The sequence below is a fragment of the Eptatretus burgeri genome, chromosome 2, assembly GCF_056783735.1.
Source record: "Eptatretus burgeri isolate ZD-2024b chromosome 2, Ebu_testis_v1, whole genome shotgun sequence".
Classification (NCBI taxonomy): domain Eukaryota; kingdom Metazoa; phylum Chordata; class Myxini; order Myxiniformes; family Myxinidae; genus Eptatretus; species Eptatretus burgeri.
In genome coordinates, this window is record NC_140962.1 from 137,209,217 (window position 1) to 137,224,734 (window position 15,518).

Consider the following 15,518-nt stretch of genomic DNA (forward strand, 5'->3'; position numbering starts at 1 on the left):
AAAATTTGGGATTTGGCCAGGGTGCTACCTTACAATGGCCAACTCTGAGAGATACCATGGGATCGTAAATATCCACAGCCTAATGCAGATGCGATAGCCCAATTTAGTTCCCATCCAAAGGACATGCTCCAAGATAGAGCTCCCCTTGCCAGCAAAGCATCAGAATGGCAGAGATATCCATTACATGGAGATCAGACCTCATTACTGTAGTGGGTACCAGGAAGCAAGTGCCACACCAGCGATTACTGCATGCACCCTGACCAACAGGAAATACCTGCCACACATTAACCTATCTGTGGTCAACAAAACAGTTGTGGGAGCAGCAAGGAAATTTAAATTATAAAAAGGCTCTTCTGGCAAAAACAGTTGTATAGGCTATACCTATTAGGCATGAGGTTAGCAGAGCTACAGCCCCATACATCTCTGTAGGAATGTACTGCAGCAAATATTGGGATGAGAATTTAATTCTAAATTTTATAGACAAGTACAGCCCGGAGAGGTAACATCCACAGACATGGGTTTCGGGCTTGTTGGCTCTCATCAGCGTGGAGCAGAAGCTTCAGGGATTCTCGTCCTGGTACTAGCTGCAGTACAATGCTACGGAGATGTAGCGAGCGCTCTGCGAAACTCATGCCCAACAGGCAGAGCCTAGGTAACTGTTTAGCTAGCAGAACCTTAAAAAAATTATATATACATGTTTACACATTGTGTAAGCATAAAAACCGTGCTTCCTGATTGTCTCAAGTCTCTCACCTGCATTTGATTTTTCATTTAAAGATGCTTTCCGATGGTTCTGTGATTTTTCCTGGTGCATCAGCTTCAATGTCCGTCGGCACACAAAATTACGGTGCTTCCCCGTTGTCTCCGGTCGTTCAACTACATTTTTTTCATTTATTTATATTTTCATTCATAGATGCTGTCCGACGATTCTGTGGTTTTTCCCGTTGTCCTGGCTTCGATGTCCATTGGCACGCAAAATTTCAGCTTTCTACGTCACCCGGAGGGTAGCAATCTTTAATATCAGTCAGTAAGTGGGTGAGTCAGTCAGTGGTTAGAAAGAAATATTATATATATATATATATATATATATATATATATATATATATATATATATATATATATATATATATATATATATATATATATATATATCTTTCTAACCACTGACTGACTGACTCACTCACTGATATTAAAGATCATTATCTGCCGGGTGACGAAGAAAACTGAAATTTTTTGCGTGTCGATGGACATCGAATTCGCTACAATGGAAAAATTCACAGAATCGTCGGACAACATCCATAAATGAAAAAAAAAATACAGGTAAGTGACCTGAGACAAGGGGGAAGCATGGTAATTTTGTATGCCGCCAGACATCAAAGCTACACCAGGAAAAAGAAAAAATTATCACAGAACCGTCAGAAAGCATCCGCAAATGAAAATATAAAATAAATGAAAAATAAATCAAATGCAGGTGAGCAACTCAAGACATTGGGGAAGTATGCTTTTACAATGTGTAAGCACACCCCGCTCGTGTGTATATATTAGTGTTACGTGTCACCACACAAGGGGTGGTGCAGTATTAATTAGATAAGGATTAAGGATAAGTTCCCCCAGTTTGTGATTGCCCCATTTGACCTATTCCTATGTTTTTGCATTTCCAAGCCAACCATGAAGGAAGTGCATTTTTATAATAACCACAACGATAACAAGCGAGCCAGGCATGCCGAGCAAGCAGAATCCCCGCCTTCCCAGGTTTCGTGAGAGCAAGCCATGCCCCAGAGATGGAACTGTTATTCAGTGTGACGTCAAGGAGAGATCAGAAGTGAAGAGATGGGTGGCTTTGTTGGACGAGTTGAGAGTAAGGGACGCACATGGTCGAGAGAGAACGGAGCGAGGAGATGGCCTGCAAGAACAGGGCTTTACAGCTGGCTTTCCTTCGACGCATGATTCTCGTATTCGTGCTGAGGCAAATTGGCTCTTGGTTGGGTCGTGAGAGACGGACCCCGGGGCCTTGTGTATGTCACCGAAGGGGACGGCACCATTCTGCAGAGTGCTGTGTATCAGCAAGCATGATAGATGAAGAAGCTGCATGGGGTCTCTGAGCCTTGGTGTTAAATACTGTGGTGTAGTGGGCCTGCGGGGGCAGGGCATGATGTGGGGAGCATGGTGGAGGAGTGGTTTTGGAGTGGTCACGTGCTTTGCACGCGTGGGTTCGAATTCCATCTTTTTAGGAGGGAGGAGTGTGGTGTAGTGGGCCTGCGGGGGCAGGGCATGATGTGGGGAGCATGGTGGAGGAGTGGTTTTGGAGTGGTCACATGCTTGCACGGGATATATGAGTGTGCGCCGCCTGAGGCGTTGTTGTAGTTGCTGTAGCCGCTGTGGCCTGTGGAGCCTGTAGGTCGTGTGGCTTGTAGAGTGCATCGAGTAGGTAATAAAGTGGAGTTACGGGCAACGTACACTCATGCTCTCGGTCGTGGCAATAAAGCAGGGTTGTGCTGTTCCCCCGCTCGTGTCTGCCTTGGAGCACCTCTACCATGACACTACATTTGGCGACGAGTCTGTTCGGATCGGCGTGTGCAGAGTGGTTGGGTTATTGGATCGCGGCAGCGAGTAACTCAGCGCATCTTGCGCGGTTCGAGGTCTACACCGGGCGAGGGTCCCGGAGGAGCGTATCGCAAGTTTCGCGCGCCGCACGCACAGGCTTCGGGGCCAGGCGTCTCGCCGTCACGGCCGGCTCGAGCATGGCAGAAGGTCGGGGCACGGCGCACGGACGCATGCCCGTCTTCATCGGAGACGACTTCGAATTTTTTTTTTTTTTTTTTTTTTTTTGTATACCTTGGTCGAGGCTCGTATGAGAGCTAACACACAACTCACAGCAAGGAGGCATGAGACAAGAGGGGCGGGAGTGGAAGGGACAAAACAGTGGGGAACAGACACATTAGGTGAACTGTGGAAGGGAGAGGGATGGGGATGGGACGGGGAACATGGCGAAGAGAAGATGGACATTTCAGGGACTTTCAGGAAGGAGAGCAGGAGAAATGAAGGAAGAGGGCTTGGGTGGATTATCGGGGGTAGAAAAGATCGAGGATTTGGATGGGGGAAGATAAGAGGTGGTGGTGAACAGCTGTTTTGAAAGCCTGGAGGGAAGAATGGGAAAGAATAGAGTGAGGAAGTTTATTCCAAAGGCGGGAAAAAAGAGGAATGAAAGAGTGAAGATGAGCAGTGATTCGTGATTTTGGTAGTTTTACCAGAAGGGGGTTGTTGGCGGACCTTGAGCGCCCTGTGGAAATGTGGTGGGGACAAATCGCAGAGAGAGCAGGGGGGGCAAGGCTTGAGAGGAGTCGGTATAAGACAGAAAGACCACCGACCAACCTGCGGTGATTGAGTGAGAGGCCCAAAGACTCAGCTTCATTGCGGGAGATGCCGATGATCTTAAATGCCCTGGTTTCGACAGCGTGAAGCCGAGAAAGGTGGGAGGCAGGAGCACCAGCCCAGAGGGGAGAGCAGTACTCCATCAGGCTACGGACAAAAGCTTTGTAAGTGGTCAGGAGCTCAAGAGGGCCGAGGAAGGACTTAGCACGACGGAGGATTCCCAGTCGGCGACTGGCTTTTGAGGCGAGGTTGGAAATATGACTTTCCCAGGAAAGGTCATGGCAGATAGTGAGACCTAGAAGCTTGAAAGAAAAGACTTCTTCCAGAGGATTGTTGAGAAAGTGGATGGGGGGGTTTTGTAAACGGTCCTTTCGAAGAGACATAGTGAGAGTGTGAGATTTGTCTGGATTGAAAGACATGTTCCACGTGTTGGACCAGTTTGTGATTTTATCCAGATCTACAGTGAGTGAAGAAGCTGCTGCTTGCCGGTCTGAGGGATGACAGATGGTACGGCAGAGGGTGGAGTCGTCGGCAAAGAGAAATAGAGGATTTTCCAGAGAGTCCGAGAGATCATTGATGAAAACCAGAAAAGCACAGGGCCCAGAACGCTACCTTGAGGAACTCCAGCCTGCACAGGAAGAGGGGATGAAAGAACTCCATTTAGGGCCACACGTTGACTGCGACAGGAGAGGAAGTCTGCGAGCCATGAGTGGAGATGGCCTTGAATACCATGGGAAGAGAGTTTGGTGAGTAGTGCAGGGTGCCAGACTGTGTCAAAAGCACGTGATATGTCCAGGGATACGGCTCGGATTTCCTGTCTGGCATTGAGGACCTCCATCCATTGATGGGAGAGCAGAAGCAGCATATCCAGGGTAGAGTGACCTGGTCTGAAACCAAATTGATGATTGGAAATCAAGCCATTGGAGAAGAGGAAGGATTTCATATCTGAAGCGATGATGGATTCCATCACCTTGCTGATGATTGGGAGAAGGCTGATTGGTCTGTAGTTATAGGGATCTGTTTTTGCACCTTTTTTATGCAGGGCAGTGATGTTAGCAGATTTCCAAGCAGATGGCAGATGACCTTGGGCAAATGAGAGGGTGAATAGAACAGAGAGAGGGTGAGCAAGAGCAGAAGAGCAGGCTTTGAGGACACGTGGGCTGATGCCGTCTGGACCAGTTGCAAAATCTGACTCGAGGTTTGAAAGCAAGCTCTCCACCTTGTCAGGAGAAAAGGATACAGAGTCCAGGGACAGTTGGGTGCGACTGGGTAAAGTGGGTAGAGATAGTGATGGGTTTAGGACACAAGATTTAGCTGCAAACACCGAGTTTAGACATTCAGCTTTATCACGTGTGGAATCAGCAGTGCGGCCATTTGAGGTAAGGGAGGGGATGGAGGGGGAACATACACCAGAAACAGATTTGATTAAACGCCACCAGGATTTTGAGGAGGGAGAGAGGTTTGAGAGTTCAGACTTGAGATGAAAAAGATGTTGTTTTCTGGCTCTCCTGAGGGTAGATACACACTTGTTCCGAGCTTTGTGGAAAGAACTGAGATTGCCCTCAGTTGGGTTTGCTTTCCATGAGGCAAAGGCAAGTTGTCTCAGGACAACTGCCTCGCCACAAGCTTCAGTAAACCAAGGGCGGGAGGAAGGGTAAGACAACTGAACACGAGAGGGGATAAATCTGTGCATGAGGGAGAGCAAGTTTCTTTGAAAGAATTCCCAGGATGAGTTGATGTTTGAGAAAGTCGTGATAAGAGACCAGTCTGTCAGTTTGATGGCTGCTCGGAGACCCTGCCAGTCGGCTTGAGTGAAATGCCAGACTCGACGGCGGTGAGGTGGTTCTCTGATAACAGCCAGAGAGATGTCCACTTTGACAAGGACGTGGTCAGAAGAACCAATTGGAGCGAAGGAAGAGCAGCAGATATTGTCAGGGAAATTTGTCAAAATCAGATCCAGAAGAGATGGAGTGCCATTGGTTGAGATCCGGGTCGGGAAGTTGACCGATTGAGTCAGTCCCAATGAGTTGCAGAAAGCTTTTGCTGAGGTGCCATGGCAGGTGAGAGAGGTACCCACACCTAGCCAACTGGCGTGATGACAATTGAAGTCACCACATAAGAGGAAGAGAGAGTTTGGATGAGAAGATAGAAGATGGTCCATATTTTCGGATAGTGAGGTGTAGATGGAGTCATCACTGTTCGGTGGACGGTACAGTACACATATAAACATGAGGTGGGAGTGGAGGGGAAGCCGAAGCCAGAGGTATTCCTGGGGGTGTGGGGGAGTGAGAGCAGTGCATGGAGAGTGAGGAATAGAGTCTTTGATGAAGAGAGCAACACCTCCACCAGGACGAGGCTCAGGTCTGTCATACCGTAAGAGGGAGTAGCCAGGGAGAGATACTTGGGAGTCAGACACGTCTTGGGAGAGGAAAGTTTCTGTTAGGCAGATAATGTCTGGTTTGTCAGTGGCAACCTGTATGGAAAGATCTGAAAAGGTTTGAGCGAAGGCCCCAGATATTTGAGGTCCACACTTTTAATGAAGAGGAAGGGGAGGAGGCTTTGGGTGCAGGAGGTGGAGGGGGAGGGTAGGACAAGGGACGAGGGGGGCAGGTAAGGAGGGTTGCTGAAGGAGTGTGAGGTATTGCAGAACAGCGAGGGGAGGGGGCCGGATGAGGAGGAGAAAAGGCTCTGTGGTGCTCGGGGAGAGGGGGGACAAGAGACAAGGAAGAAGGCAGTTGAGGATTTGAGGAGGTGGAGTGAAGAGATGGAAGTGAGAGGGCAGTGGAGGGAGGCAGGTTGGTGGATGAGAGGGGGGGCAACTTTGAGAAGGAAGAGTGAGGGGATGAAAGGTGGGAGAAAGGTGAGGGGGGAATTTTTGAGAGAGGTGAGAGGGAGGCTTGGAGGGAGAAGAGTGGGATGGTTGCTTTGAGAGTGAGGGGTGAGGGGGGTGAGTTGGCACTGAAGTTGGAAAAAAAGAATGTTTGATGGAAAGTGAGCATCCATGGCAAACTGTGGTTTTTAAAAGTTTTAGGTCAGAGATGCGATTTAACACAATTCTTGATGGATGCAATGAAGGCGAATTCAGAGCATGGAGAGAAGAAGCGCTGTAATAGTTGGATTTTTTAGGCAAGGAATGAAGGAGAGGTCGAAATGAGAGCAGTCTGTTAAAATAGCAGAAGAGTAGTGCATTGTGAAACAGTAAAGAGTACCACACGTGTGAGAGAGGAAGATGAAGCATTACAAGATCGTTTTTGTAGTTAAAAATAATGTACGAGAGAGTTCAACAGATTAGGTCATGGAAGTGTAAAAAAAATAAAATAAAAAAAAATAAATAAAAAAAATAAATAAAAAAAAAATCGAGGAAGAAGACGAGGAGGAGGTTAAGAGGAAGAAGAAGAAGAAGCAGAATCGGGAGAAGGTGAGCGTGTTGTTGGGTATATATATATATTTTTTTTTTTTTGTTAATATTAATATATGAGAGAGTTCAACAGATTAGGTCATGGAAGTGTAAAAAAAAAAAAAAAAATCGAAGAAGACGACGAGGAAGTTAAGAGAAAGAAGAAGCAGAATCGGGAGAAGGTGAGCGTGTTGTTGTTGTTGTAGGATTTTTTTTTTTTTTTTTTTTTGAGATAAGAAAGAGATTAGTTGGGAGAATGGGGGATGTTTGGAAAGTGGGGAGGATCAAAATTGAAGGTAATGGGGAGGATAGAAATTGAAGGTAATGGGGAGAAAAAACAAACAAACAAAAAAAAAAAACGATCGAACACCGAGTGGAACCGGTAGGCCTCAAGCCTAGGCCTAGGCCTCAAGCACAGGTAAGAACGTCGACAAAAATACTCACAAAATAGCACGATTTTTGAAACAAAACCGAACTAGCAACACACAGTAACATGTAGGTGAGAAAATTAAACTGTTAAAACGGGACAAATAACAACCGGAAACTTAGCTTTCAGAACGTCAGCAGGGAGCCCCAAAGGAGACCTCTGAACAGTTGGGCTGCTATTTCCACGCGGATGATGTGGACGATGAAAGCAAGCGCAAATCGATCTTGCTCGTCTCGCTATCAACGGAACATTATCGGCTGCTGAGTGATTTGTGGACGACGGCCGCACTCGGAGTTCGTTTTATTTCTGCTTTGCAAATCTCGGGAATGGTTTCTGCGAGGCCACGGCTAAAGAACGAGGGCATAAAGTTCAGCTCGGACGCGGCGTCGTGCGGCGCACAAGCTCTGAGGAATGTCCGGGGTCTCGATGGTCGGTGCGCAGCAGATGATCCGGAGGTTAGCGCGATGTTCCAGGCGCGCACGGCCGCGTGCACAGTCTTCGGCACTGGTCGTGGCCGAGCGTTGCAATGCAGTCAGTCGGACGGCGGGCTGAGTACTCGGGGACGTCTACGGTGTGTGTGCCAAGAGTCATTGCCCATCATAACGGTCATGGATGGCGGTGTGCGAAGCAACCCTTACGTCTCGGGTCGAGACCTGCTGCCGGTGCGGTGTTCGGTGCATGGCGTACGCTTTGACGCCCCGGGTCGAGTCTTGCAGCCTGGGTATGGAGATCCCGGCAACCCGGAGCGGGAGATGCTGCCGATGTTAAACCTGTCTTCAATTGGTCCGGAGGTGACAAGATCAATGACAGTGGAGGTCGAGATGTTCGGGGCGCTGATCGGGTGTCGAGTCGAGTCCACTCGTGCTACCCTCGCATTGCACACGTATGCCGGTGAAGCACTGCCGGCGGTTGGCAGGGCACACGTCTTGGTTGCCCATCAGGGTCAGCGGGTTGCGCTCCCGCGGTTCGTGGTGCGAGGGGAGGGGCTCGCAGTTCCTGTTTCGGAGTTCGTACCTCCAGGTGCACCTGTGCCTCCTTCGGGGCACGTACCTCCGTGTGGGCCCGGGCCTCCCTCGAGACGCGAGGGTGAGGTTCCGGCGACGGGGGCCGCGACGATGCAACGTGAGCTGCCGTTCATTGCTTCCTGCGACAATGATGTACGGTTCTGGAGCAACAGGAGCCATGCCGGCTGCGAGGAGTTCTCGCGCTTCGGCTGCGCTCATGATACAATGCGCGCCCGTGTCGTTCAGGCGATTTCAGCGGGGAATTGGAGCGAGCCAGTCGCGTTCAAGAAGTTCGCAGATCGCGACCGTCGACGACAAGCAGGTCATCGCAGGGTCGCGACGACGACCGAGAGACGGACACGTGATGTGATTCATGGGTTGCTGTTCGTTGCGTATTTGGTTTTCATTGCTCAAGTGGTGCAGTTTAGCGTTGTTTGAATAAGTGCCGACAGTTCGTGTGTGGGAATATGTTTGGCTGGGATCAATCGATGGAATATTCGATATGACCGATGTGATATGAAGGCTTTGGGGGTGATCATGGCAAATAAAGAGGTTTTACTGGCCTCCAGCTGCGAGGGCAGCCCACGGTTCGTTACCCTGTCATATGTGGGGATTATTTTGGGAGAACGCGCTGTACGAAAAGGGAAGTTTGCAACTGCGCAGACGATGTTCTTGTTGCTTTATGGCATGAGTGAATGTGATGTGTGGTTTTGTATGGGATTGCTGGAATTGCAGCCGACTAATTGCCGGTTCGACTCGCGTGTGGGTCTCAGAGAGCGACTCAGAGCCGGGGCTGGTTCGCTGTTCAGCGTTACCCCCACCCCTGGCTTCGGCAAGGTCAAACGTGCCTGGCGCCTGGGGCGCAACTCTGTTCTCGCCAATGCCGTTTGGACGTACGTTGGAATATTGGCTGATTGTAATGCGTGGGTTTGTTATGGGGTTGTTGGTGCACCCAGCCGACGGCGCTGTTCAGCGTCACTGCCCAAGGTCAGACGGGTTTGCGCTGGCGCCACGGAGTCCAGACAACGAGCTTCTGGGCTCGGAATGTTTATCTGATTCGGGTCTGTCTGGGGGGAGATGTGCCGCCTTGTCGGCCGGGGGCATTTGATGGTGCCGGGGGAGGTTTGCTAGGGAGGTCGCCGCGACCTCGCGGGAGGGCGTGTGAGCACGAGCCGCCTGGGGGCGCTTCTGCTGCGTAGTGATGCTGTGCTTCCCGCCTTGTTTCTTGATATCTGTAATGCGGTCAGGGTTTTTGTGGGTTCGTCGTGCAACTCAGTCTTCGGAACCTGTCCATTGCAGTTCCAATCGCTCGCATCGATACGTTATATGGTGTGATGTGCCTATGCTTTGTGGTTATTGTCGTTTTTGTACCTCTCTGCTTTTATATCATGGTATTCTGTGCTGGTTATGCTTATTATGATGATGGTCATTTTATAATCATAGTTTTAGGAGGGAGGAGTGTGGTGTAGTGGGCCTGCGGGGGCAGGGCATGATGTGGGGAGCGTGGTGGAGGAGTGGTTTTGGAGTGGTCACGTGCTTGCATGGGATATACGAGTGCGCGCCGCCTGAGGCGTTGTTGTAGTTGCTGTAGCTCTTGTGGCCTGTGGAGCCTGTAGGTCGTGTGGCTTGTAGAGTGCATCGAGTAGGTAATAAAGTGGAGTTACGGGCAACATACGCTCACGCTCTCGCTCATGGCAATAAAGCAGGGTTGTGCTGTTCCCCCGCTCGTGTCTGCCTTGGAGCACCTCTACCACGACACTACAAATACCACTCATGAATTGCCCGACGTACGTTTTTCCTACTGCGAGAGAGCAGCTTGGTGCCAGTTTTGGGCACGTCTACATGTGCAGGATGAAACGCCTCAATTCCATGTACCATAACGACCATCTCTGGACAAAGGTAAGTGCCAGAATAAAGGGAGAATTTGCTTTTCTTTTGTTTCCCCTTGTCTGTATTTAAGTCTGTGTGTAGAGGTGCCTCGACTTTAGGTTTAATTTATCTCACGCTTATTATTACATTGTGCATTATCCCCTTGTAAATATTTCCATCGTCATGAAATTCCTTCATACATTTTAAGTTGATGTGTCCATGTATTTGTTGTGGGGTTCAAATATAAACCTCCTGTGCTGTGCTTCCCCATGCCTCCTTCGCTCTGCCAGTGCCACGCCCTGCCACTCCCGCACGCGTTATAATCTCTGAGGATCAACGTGCCCACCAATGAAAGAAAATATATATATATATATATATATATATATATATATATATATATATATATATATATATACACAAGTTCAGTTTGACCCTGTCTGGAATCAAACCCAAATCTGCCACTCCCAAATTCTATGATTTGTCATACTGTATTTGTAAACGTTAAAGTTATATTTTTGCCAATTTGTTCAAGGTAAGCCATGCTGTCATACTCAAATGAACTTTCCAAACTAGACTCATGGCAGGTTTCATATGATTTGCTAATAACAGCAGAGAGTTTGACTCTCGAGCTTTAGCAAGAGTTGATACTTAAACCTTGATACCCAATGCTCCAAAAACTTGACTTGTACAAGTGTGGACAGCCAGAACACCCTTTTACAAGTGGATAAATACTGCTTTGCAAGAAACAAGGTGAGTAAGACAGGTGATAACAACAGATTATTTCTGTCGCAATTTTTACAAAATAGCATACAAAGCAAAACATTAAGCACAGCATGCACTCAAAGGAAGCCATAAATTTTCATACTCGATTAACATTTAAATTATTTCTGGGATAAAAAAATTTCATTCATTTTAATTGAGCTCTCTGATTGGAAAATCCTCTATTTGTTGCTGATGACTCCAACCTCTGCCGTAACATCCCTCATCCTTCAAATTGGCAGTCAGCAGCCTCTTCCCTCTCTTCAGATGTTGACAAAATCACAAGCTGGTGAAACAATTGGAATATATATATATATATATATATATATATATATATATATATATATATATATATATATATATCTATCTCCACCCTCTCCCAAAAGGACCACATGGCAAAACCCCATCCTCCTTTCCCATCTACTTTCTTAACAATCCTCTTGAGGAAGTCCAGTTATTAAAACTTCTGGATCTCACTGTCAGCCATGATCTTTCTTGGACAAATTCTATTTCTAAGTTGGCATCCAAATCCAGCCACAGACTGTGCATCCTCCGCTGTGCAAAGTACTTCCTTGGCACATCTGAACTCCTATCCACCAACAAGGCCTTCATCCTCAGCTTGATGGCGTGGAAACCAAGGCCTTCAAGATTAATGGAATCTACAGGTCTATCACTTCGCCATCGTAGACAGGTTGGTGGTCTCTGTCTCTTCCACCACCTCCTTTCTGGTCTTGCACCCTCTGCTCTTTCCATGCTTTATCCCTCCCCCCTCCCCCCAGGTTTCTGCAGGGCTCACATGGTCCATCACCAACCTCCTTCTGGTGAAACTATCTAAATCCAGGATCACTGCTCACCTCTACTCATTCATTCCACTTTTATCCTTCCTGTGGAACTGACTTCTTCAGCCTATTCAATCTCATTTTCCCTCCAGTGCTTCAAGACAGCTTTTCACTACAATCTTAGGTCATCCCCCACCTCTACCCATGATCTTTACTACCCTCATTAAACCTTCACAAACCCACATCCTTCCAGGTTTACAGGTTATCAGATACCCCCCGCCCCGAAAACTTCCTCTTCAATTTTCTTTTGTTGTTCCATTTCTGCTTTCCCAGTTTCCCCTTCCACCTCGGTGATTGAGAGTTTGTACCTAATATTCAGCTTGTTCACCCTCTGTGTCATTCTCTCCCTCCTCTTGCTCTTGTTCTTCCCAGTGTCCTTTAACGATGCTTCCTCCAATCTCTCTCCATCCTTTCCCTCAACTCTGCTGTTGGGGTTTTGTTCCCCCTCCCACCCACCCCGCCATCCCCCCATCCAGCCACCATTTCCAATGTTCTTTTTGCTCTGTTATGTCCTGGTTTGTTCTCGCCCCACCCCGCCTACGCTCTATATACAAGAAAAAAAAAATCGTGCTTCATGTACCAATATGTATTCAGCAAGCATCAAATAAAAATGCACAATCTGCAGTGTACGACTGTTACACACTGCTCCTGAATCTTGCATTCAACTCATGACCCTGCGAATACAGGCAGGATCAAAAAGGCCACCATCTTGGAGACCTGAGAGAAAGGGCATCACGCTGAGACTGACCAGATAATCGCAAGGCGTGGGATGGTAAACATGAGGGCAGGGTCGTAATCATCAATCATCTCTTGAGTCAAATAGCCAAGTCGCAAAGCGCTGGAGGGATTTGGGGGGGGGTACAAAGGACAGAGTGGTGAGGATTGCAGTTAAAAGGCAAAAGGGTCTTGCATCAAAATAAAGTTTCAATTCCAAGATCGATGCAAAAACTAAGCATAAAATTTAGTTTGATGAATAAACGTCAGCGATCTAGCCAATTAAAGAACTACCATGCAAGTAAGTTGAAGCTCAAATCAGAGCAAATAGCCATTTTCTATTTTAAACAATAATCTAAGGCACAGAGTGGAGCTGGTACACAGATCACACTCAATACATACATCAGCAGACGATGGACAAACACGTGGTACCATTGAATTTGAATCTGGGTTCTGAGCAACTCGAGCCATCAATTTGAATGGGGAGGCGAGAGAGGTCAACCCAAAGATACATCTCAATTCAGGAGGTGGGAGGTTAAGGGGTAAGGGCCTCCTACCGTTGAATTGTTTCGCAGAACAGCACGACCACATCCTGCTGGATATCATATTCACGTGGAGATTTTACCGGAACCATTGCAGACACGTAGCTGCATGGAATGGAGGGGAAAAAAAAGAGTGACAACTTTGATGAAATGCCACATCTTGTCATCGTTTACACGACACTGAACAAATGGAGTTTCATAGCTGGACTAAGCATTTCCATCTAAAATTTCCTCAAAATAGATTTGTTTTAGTGTTTACATGGATTGTATTGTATATTGTATGCTATTATATTTTATTGACCTAATGTGAAGCCGAGTAGCCGGCATGGCAGGAAATGGAGGGGGAAATAAACCAAGTTCTGTGTTATTTTGTCCACTGTATCATAATCTCAATGTAAGAAGCACATAAATGCACCAACGAACAAGCCACCACCGTTCATCAAAGGGTTCATCCAGAATTAAAAACAATTACCATTATTTTCTTTGAAATGGTCTTACATTTCCAACTTCTTGCGAGGCAACACCAGATTTTTCTCTCCAACACATAAGGGGCTGTTTACTACTTCAGCCACCGGAGGATGGAGGTTATGTTTTCACTCCTACCTGCCCGTTTGTCTGTCTGTGAGCAGGATATCTCAAAATGTTATGGACGGATTCGGACAAAATTTGGTGGACAGGTTGGGTGTGTGACGAACAAATTCATTACATTTTGTTGAAGATCTGTGCTGGGATACGGGAATTTTTAATGTGATTATTCAACATTGAGAGATAGGGCTAAAAATGATATAACAACACAATATCTCAAGAAGTTATGGACAAATTCGGACGAGACTTTGTGGACAGTTGGGTGCGTGAGAAGAACAAGCTGATTATATTTTGATGAAGATCTGGATGCAAATCCAGCCCATCAGTGGGATACGAAACGTAAACTGTTCAGCATGGCGGAGGTATGCGCTCCACTGAGTGCCGTTCTCATTGTGTATGAAAAAAATGGCAGAGATTGCAACATAAGCAACACACCCCCTCCCTCCCCATGCACTCCATTACATGTCTCTTACCTCTCCTTCCAACTCACATTACCCTCCCTGTCTCCCTTTCATTTTTCTCAAATTAGTCTCTTCCTCATGTATACGTTCCAAATAGATGGCTCCTAAGCAGGAATACCAAGCAGGGTTCCTTCACTAAAATGGCTCCACAAGGCATTCAAGCAGTGAGGCTTGCCTGAGCTCAAATTCAGCGAAGAGTTCATCAAAACGGCACAGAGCAATGCGCAGTCGCTGTGGGTAAGAGTTCAGGTCACGGAGGCATTGGTCACGCAGCAGAGATCGCACGTCCTCGAGCGCACGTGTCAGCTGGCGTGCCAGAGGACGCATCGCGAGGCTCTCCACCTCCCGGTTCATGATGATGGAGCCGGCCGCCAGGCACTGAAAAGGCATTCACGATTTACAAAATTAAATTGTTCCATCGACAGCAATACGCCAATTCGTTTTTTGATTTTCTCAGGCTCGTGGAGGAACTTGTACATAAATCACATGCACGACGACATAACATGCGTATTGTTCAATAAATGCAAGGATGTTAGTAAATAATGGAAACGTCAACACAATACAACGGGACTGGAACCTGGTATCGCAATACTATGAGAGCTCAGATGGAAACAGCGAACGAGCCATCGTTAATAATATTAGTCATATTATGGTCATAAGCAAATACGATAATGCAGCACAGTCTCAGAAAAAGCACACGAGATGTACTTGACATGTGAAATAAATCGTCACAAGAACAATAAGCCTTTAATTAGTAAAGGCGCTTTGTTCACACCAAATGCAACCATCGTCCATGCTGCGACACTTACAATTCGTTCCCTCACCTCCTTCCTTTGACCACGTAGTTAATCTGGGGGAATCTCTTGTACCATCAAGCACTCTCAGCACTATTATGTGAGGTTCAAATAAAAGGGTTGCAATCAAAAATACAAGTAAATCAAATGGTTCCAGGAAACTGTGAGCTTTGAAAGCAAAATAATACAAGTGTCTCAAAGACTGATGAGATTTGCATGAAGCAAGTGCATCACTGTTCCGTATCGGTCATTTAACCTTTGATCAGTTGCACTTGTGCTCTTTCCTTTTGGCCTTTACCCCAATACTTTCATTGCGACATCAGCTAGAAACAGTTTAAGGAGGTAAAAACATTGCTATGAATCAAACCTCAACTGTTGGTTGGTTGGAAATATGTTATTATATTATATATATATATATATATATATATATATATATATATATATATATATATATATATATATATATATATATATATATATATATATATATATACACCAACCTGTCAATCATAAGTCATGGTAGCACCTTGTCATGTCCGTCTCCGATGCATCCCTCCACCCCCTCTCCAATGGTGTTACTGCTCTGTCTTTGACTCCGCATCTTGTGTTCCCAACCCATCCCGTTGTGTCCTCCATCTTACCCCCAATGTACCCATTGTCTACTGGACGCTGTGTCCTTCTCACCCGAGAAGGTAGAGAAAGTTCTGTCCAGCCTTGACCCTACTTCAGCGAATGGCACAGATGGCATCAATGTC

General features: G+C 46.9%; 1 protein-coding gene across 4 annotated transcripts in view; it reads right to left on the reverse strand.

Annotated features, from left to right (window-relative positions):
* ZFYVE28 (zinc finger FYVE-type containing 28) overlaps positions 1 to 15,518 on the reverse strand; it is a 77,824-nt gene that overhangs the window by 32,904 nt on the left and 29,402 nt on the right. For 3 of the 4 annotated variants that reach the window (XM_085871406.1, XM_085871408.1, XM_085871407.1), the window contains exons 6-8: positions 14,145 to 14,347; positions 12,939 to 13,028; positions 12,416 to 12,505 (exon numbers count right to left, since the gene is read on the reverse strand). In XM_085871406.1, the coding sequence (XP_085727532.1) occupies positions 12,416 to 12,505; positions 12,939 to 13,028; positions 14,145 to 14,347 (383 nt within the window). Of the gene's footprint in view, positions 1 to 12,415; positions 12,506 to 12,938; positions 13,029 to 14,144; positions 14,348 to 14,793; positions 14,857 to 15,518 lie in introns of all 4 variants that reach the window. The other variant, XM_085871409.1, reaches the window with a different exon arrangement.